At 30.9% G+C, this 6,865-nt stretch overlaps 1 protein-coding gene across 1 annotated transcript; it reads right to left on the bottom strand.

Annotated features, from left to right (window-relative positions):
• Nucleotides 1-2,264: 2,264 nt before the first annotated feature.
• Nucleotides 2,265-6,865, bottom strand: LOC145014459 (calreticulin-like). The gene is made up of 14 exons (XM_078972831.1): nt 6,707-6,865; nt 5,868-5,975; nt 5,570-5,762; nt 5,203-5,461; nt 5,053-5,109; nt 4,867-4,914; nt 4,695-4,781; nt 4,545-4,602; nt 4,002-4,069; nt 3,821-3,916; nt 3,665-3,712; nt 3,471-3,500; nt 2,693-2,770; nt 2,265-2,600 (listed from the first exon to the last, which is right to left on the bottom strand). The coding sequence occupies exons 1-14, from the start codon at nt 6,801-6,803 to the stop codon at nt 2,589-2,591; spliced, it is 1,239 nt and encodes a 412-aa protein (XP_078828957.1). The 5' UTR covers nt 6,804-6,865; the 3' UTR covers nt 2,265-2,588.

Genomic DNA, 6,865 nt, shown 5'->3' with positions numbered 1-6,865 from the left:
TTGGGTTAAAGTTTTACAAATTCTAACCAAACACAAACATTAATTAATTTGACCATCAGACCCACATTAAATTAATTTGACGACATTCAACGTCTATGTGTTTCAATAAAGTTTGCTTCATTATTAACACATCTATTCTTCAACAAATTTGACTTTTGATGGGGACACTTCTCAAGGCATCATGTAATATGGAATTATGCTTGGAATCTTTTGACATCCTTTTACAATTATAAAATAATAATTCTTATGAAAAAAAAAAAAAAAAAAAAAAAAAAAAAAAAAAAAAAACTTGTAATTTATTAAGGATGTTAGAGTGATAGAAGTAGCAAAAAAAAGGATGTTAATGTAGATTTGTAGACAAGGCTGAGGAGTTTTTTCTTCATATAGGAGATAGGATGGTATGTAAGCAAAATATCAAGACATATATGTAGCATAAGGTCATGGGTATGGGGAAAATTAGCAGGTAAGGATCTAGTTGAAGGGGTTGTTAACGCGTGAACACTGCTCCCACATGAGTAAATGCGACGCAGATATTGAGGTTGGTTACGGAGGTTCACAGAAGATTTCATTGATTAATTCGAATTTTGACCATCTGGCATTCAATTTGGGACCATTTAGCAAATAATTTTTTTTTTTTTTATAAATTAAAACTTCACCTATATATCCAAACACATAATACACATCAAATATCTCACAACAAATACACCCAACAATATAAATAATTTTTTTGGTGTCTTTTCTTTTTTTTATCTGATTATGATTATAATGATGATGAGTTGATTATGCACACGTTGTTGTCTATGCACACGACATTGTGCGTCAAAGAGGCAAAAGTTCAAGCCGAGAAGAAACGTAGAAAGTCGATCAATGGGGATCGTATTGCAACAAACGAACTTTTGGTATGTGATTAGTTTACCAGTGATAGTTTATACCACTATCGAAATTCGAAGATCGTTTTCGTATTAGTAGAAATTATTCGAATGTATAGCTAGAGATTTGAAAAACAATTATATTTTTTCAATTGAGATATAATGCTAGAGGTAAACATGGTTTTCCTACATTTCAAAATACACGGCAACTCTTAGACGATTGGCGTACGGTATAGCCACACACGCTTTAGATGAATATTTGAAAATGTCTTTGAGGACCGGTTGAGAATGCACATATCTTTTTTGCGAGTATGTTATAGAGTTTTACGGTAATATATACTTGTGAAATCCAACTAGAAGTGATGTCGAACAGTTGTATGTTGCACATCAAGCTAAACATTGATTTCCATGAATGCTTGATAGCCTTGATTTTTACACGTTGGATGTGGGAAAATTGTCCCAATGCATGGCAAGGGCAATTCGCACGAGGTGATCATGGCGTACCAACTGTGATACTAGAAGCAGTTGTTTCACATGACCTATGGTTTTGACATGCATTTTTTAGTATGGCGGGGTCAAACAACGCTCTGAATGTGCTTGGAGTATCTTCGTTATTTAACGACATTTACAGGGTAAAACACCAAACATATTATACATTGTAAATGGACATGAATACAATTGTGGATATTACCTTAGTGATAGGATATATCCATAGTATGCTACATTTGTCAAATTATACTCATATCCAACCGATGAAAAATGAAATTGTTCAAGTTAGCCCAGGAATCTGCAAGGAAGGATGTAGAGCGTGCATTTTAAGTCCTCAAACAGAAGTGGCACATAATCAAGCATCCAGCACGAGCATGGGATATGGAAAATTGATGAAGGTGATGAAAGCGTGTGTTATTTTACATAACATGAAGAAGATGAACGATCAATCTATTTGCAGTACGACAAGTCGGAAACCCAACATGCTTTACAAGGCTTTTGGAAATACAAAATAGTGAAACACATCACAATTTACATCAAGATTTGACTGGCAACGACTCGAAGAGTACAATGACAATGACGACAAGGAGGATGAGGATGCATACAACGTTGAGGACAACGATGACAACGAGTAATATTTTTTTTTCAATTTCAATGTTTGATTAATGTTGTTTTTTTATTAGTAAAATTATGTTGAATTTTAAAAATATTATTTTTATTTAAGTTAATGTTCTTTTTTTATTTATAAAATATCTATTTATGTTTAATAATCGTGTTCTTTATTTAATATAATGTCAAAATAATAATAATAATATTGAAAGATAACCATTTTCAAGTTTTCAAGAGCTAGTAAACATATAATATAATGGAGTGGAGATGATATGTGGTAGTTTTCTAATAAACACATTACTCAAAATTAGATATATATGATAAGAGAGACACGAACAGAGTAATATTTTAACACGTGAACTAAAAATCTTTTTTTTTTTTTTTTTGCCTCAAACTACACACATATTTTTCCCTCCCTTCAACAGTCGAGATGCCAATTGAATCCAACGATACACAAGATCTGAATCCACAGCCTTAAATTTGTTTTTATATCTCTATCCATATTCCGAAGGCCTAAAATATATAAAGCTATAAAAAGAAGGGGGAAAATCTCAACGTCTAACATCTCTCAACTTTATATTTTGGATATAGTTTGTAATTGGTAATAATTTGATATCCCCCCTATAGCTCATCCTGCGAGAAGTAAATTATAAAAAAAAAAGGGGGTTAAATGGTAATTTAAGAAATTAGAATTTGAACTTTTATTCTTATTATTATTATTTTACCTTGACATCATTATCATCTGCTTCCTCTTCCTCCTCGGGTTCGGCTTCATCACCACTATCATTGCCCTCATCATCAGCCTAAATTACATTCATCTCATAATATTAAACTTTTTACTTATATATAATATAATTGTTTCTTTTTCATGGAAACGAAACCTTCCAAATGAGTCGCTAACTTTTTACAAATTTGCCCTTGTTGGTTCTTTCCTTCCCTTTTCCAAAATGTGCTAGCATTTTCTCAGATATATATATATATATATATATATATATATATATATATATATATATATATATATATATATATATATATATATATTTAAAAATTATTTATCCACTCAGCATTAAATGGAAAAGAAAAAAATAAATAGGGACTAAAATTTCCATGTTCCATTGAGAATTCCACGGTGGAGTTTTGTTTGTAAAATGTTTTTTGGAAGGAATGAAATCTATCAATGGAATTGGAGGAATTGGAATCTAAGGAAAATCATAATTAGTCACACTTTCGAAAATGGAAAGGAAATTTGACAATGAAAATTAAATATTCTTTATAATTTGTATTATATTTTATACAAAAATTTTTAATTGTAAGTATATAAAACTGTTTTTTTTTGTATTTATTTAATTTTTATGGTAGTTAGATCTTCTTAATAAAAATGAAGAACAGAATTCAATTCCGCCCACACTATGGAATGGAATCTCAAATTCCAATTCCATCGGAATCCGCAAACCAAACACACTCTAAAAGTGTAGAGAGAGAGAGAGAGAGAGAGAGGCATACATCAGAATCAACATGATCATCCTTGGATTCCTGTAAACAGAAACCAATGAAGAGTATAATAGTTAGAAAAAAAAAAACCATTATATAAATAATTTTTTATAACTTAATAACAATTTGGTTTCAAAAAAATTGAGAGATCTCTTTACATTAAAAAAAATGAAGTTCAAAAATTGGAGAAAAGAATCATATCATACCTCTTCCTCTCGTTTCTTTTCTAGTTCTTCAAATGCAGCTTTTTCAGCCTAAGATGATGATCACAATCATTTAATTATAACATGAGAATATATATATATATAATATGTTATAATCGAAAATGAGTAAAAGTTTATATAGTTATAAAAGTAACTTACATCTTTTTGTTTGGCCCAAGTTTCTTCCACTAGTTGTTTGGCGTATTCAGGATCATCACATATCAATACATTGTCAAACAAAGTTCCAGATTTTACCTGAAAAATAACACAACACCAATTTGAGAATTTTATATTTGTTTTAAATTTTTATTAAAAATATTAAGGCAAAAAAGAAAATTACCTGCCACAACTCAATGCCAACATACTTCAGCTTGGGGAATACATAGAGATCAGGGTCATCCTTAAAATCTAAAATTTAAAAACAAAAAAATTAATGTCAACGAGTGTTTTGTGAGATGGAATCAGGGAAAGAACGGAATTGTTCTTTTCATTGATTTACAACTTTATTTTCTAAAAAAAAAAAGTAAAAAACGTATTGTTATTATAATCTTATTTGGGTTTTAATGAGATTTTATTATGTTTAATCTTTCATTTTGTAACTAAAAAGTTCATATAATATATAAGAATAGAGTTGTATCGTTTTTTAAAAATGTCACATTTCTAATTAAAATACAATTTCAGCTTCTAAAATAACTAGAAAATAAACTTTCTATCATGTAACCTTATTTGGAATTTAACGAGTCTTTATTATGTTTATTTCTTTTTTTGTATATATTATATATAGACTAGGGATAAATTTACACATTATATTTACATATAAAATGTAACATAAACATGACAAAGGAATGTTACAGAGACTTCAAATATGAAAGAAAAGAAAAACCTGGGTTATCAATCATTGGTGCCTTCCACTTCCCTTTGTAGTTGGGGTTCTTGATTTTCTGTCAAAGGGTAAACATTTTTATAAAACATGATTGGTATAAAAAAAAAAAAATATGCATTTAAAATTAAATAATAATAAAAAGACACAAACCTTTGCCTTCCATGGACCCTTGTATTCAGGGTTTGGAATAGTTGGAACAGTCCACTCACCATCTTCCTCATCATCCCAATCTTCTGGCTGCAATTTTAGATCATCTTATTAAAAACTAACACATCACATAACATTAAAAGATAATAGAAAATTAACAAATTAAAAATCCCACCTTTTTAGCATCTGGATCCGGAATCTCCTTTGGGATGTCATCATAACCCTGGTAATCAAAGAATATATTCATTTTTTTTATTCCACTTGGATCTTAAAAAGAGAATCAGTCAAAACTAAATGGAATTTGAAGGAATCTGACAGAATCAACAAATAAAACAAGCCCTTAATGTTATATTATTATTACCTCAGGCTTCTTATCTTCAGGATCAGAAATGTATTCCTTCTCATCCCAATCTTCAGGCTATCATCATCAACAATACAATAATTAGTAAATATTGAAACCAAATGAGAACACTCTTTAGCCACCACAAACATGTAAAACATTTGAAATTACCTTTTTGGCCTCTGGATCCTTGATCTGCTTTGGTGGGAGAAGATCCCAATCCTTATACAAGCTTCCTGTTTGTTTCTCTTCATTGTCAATGAGGATACTGTAAGTAGCATCAGGGCGTAGAATAAAGGTATAAACATGTGTAAGTTGATCAGTTTCACAAGGAACGTCTTTCTTGATCAATTTGTTTTCTCCATTGTATGTGAGAATTGCATGAACCTTCTTTGTTGCATACCCACAAATATCAGGTCCAAACATGATGCTACATTCAAAGATAATATTAAAACTTTCAGAAACAATAAAAGAAGAAAATATATATATTTAAAAAAAAAAACATTTGAGATAAATTTTGTGTTTATATGTAAATAACCTGTAAGGGGTATCGCCACCAAATTTCTTTTGATCCACATCACCACTAAGCAATTTCATGTATCCACCACCACAATCAAGCTTTTGTTCATGTTTAACAGAAAATTGGAAGACTAGTGTTTTATCCTTGTTGCTGAATTCAGGGTACTCAGCAGATATGGCATAAAATCTGTAGTCTTCACTTGTTTGTATACCTATTGTTAAAGGGAAAAATAGAGTTTGTTAGGTGCCTATAAATTAAAAAAAAAAAAAAAAAAAATTAAGAATTTCTTTTAAAAAGCAAATGGGAAAATGTTTACCTTTATCATTAGCATCTCCGTTCCATTTACCAGATGTGTAATTCCACTCCCCAGCCATGTTGTCCTCTTTCTTCCAGTCAGATTTAACCCACCGGCTTTCCCATCCATCTGATGAAATGTCAATAAGTCAAATCAGTAGTTTATTTTAACCAAAATTAATGGAAAATGACAATTTTCTAGATAGGAAAAAAAAATTACGCTAGAAACTAACTAAAATTTGTAAAATCCACATGCTGAAAGTCTTATTACTTGTGTATGGTTTCCCATCTAAGAACTGGGAAAGAAGAGGATCTTAAATTTGGGACAAGGCACATGCTTAAAGATAGGGATATTTACTGTAAATAAATTATCATCACATAAACCCACATTCATCACCTGATACAGCAACTAATCGCTAACCATACATGTTATGCTGGTCTAACATCAAGTGAAACAGCAGCATTGATGATCGTAAATAAAATAACAGCATTGTTCAAAATGACGTAAGAGTCAACTTGAATTAAGCCGAGCAAAACCAATTTGATAAACTATTGATTCAACATACTCAATTCATTTCATCTCCACAGGGACAGATCAAGCTGAAAATTAAGTTACCCTAGCCTAAAAACAAGCTAACACAAGATAAATTCACGTTAATCTCGATTGCTCTCACAGATGAACTACAAATTCACATTTCACCTAACTAACTAAACTGAAACCAATCGGATCGGATAATACTGGCAAAATCAGACGCATATCTCCAACTAAACGCAAATGTCAAAAGAAGGTCAAATTCGATTCAAGATTTGAGCAAATGCATAGCTAAGTTCTTTCAAAAAGAACGTTAATGGAAGAATCACCTTCAAAACGCTCCTCGAAGAACACCTTGGCAGAAGCAACTGAGATGAGCAGTAGTAGAGAGAGAAATACAATCCCGCTAAATTTCCGTGTCGCCATGACCAGAGAGTAGAAAGTGAGATCCCGCCGCTAGAGCGAGAAAGTGATAGTAGGGTTTATAA

Source organism: Lactuca saligna, chromosome 9, assembly GCF_052625555.1.
Source record: "Lactuca saligna cultivar CGN05327 chromosome 9, ASM5262555v1, whole genome shotgun sequence".
Classification (NCBI taxonomy): domain Eukaryota; kingdom Viridiplantae; phylum Streptophyta; class Magnoliopsida; order Asterales; family Asteraceae; genus Lactuca; species Lactuca saligna.
Note: the sequence above shows the minus strand (reverse complement) of the source record. Positions and strands in the feature narration are given on the sequence as shown.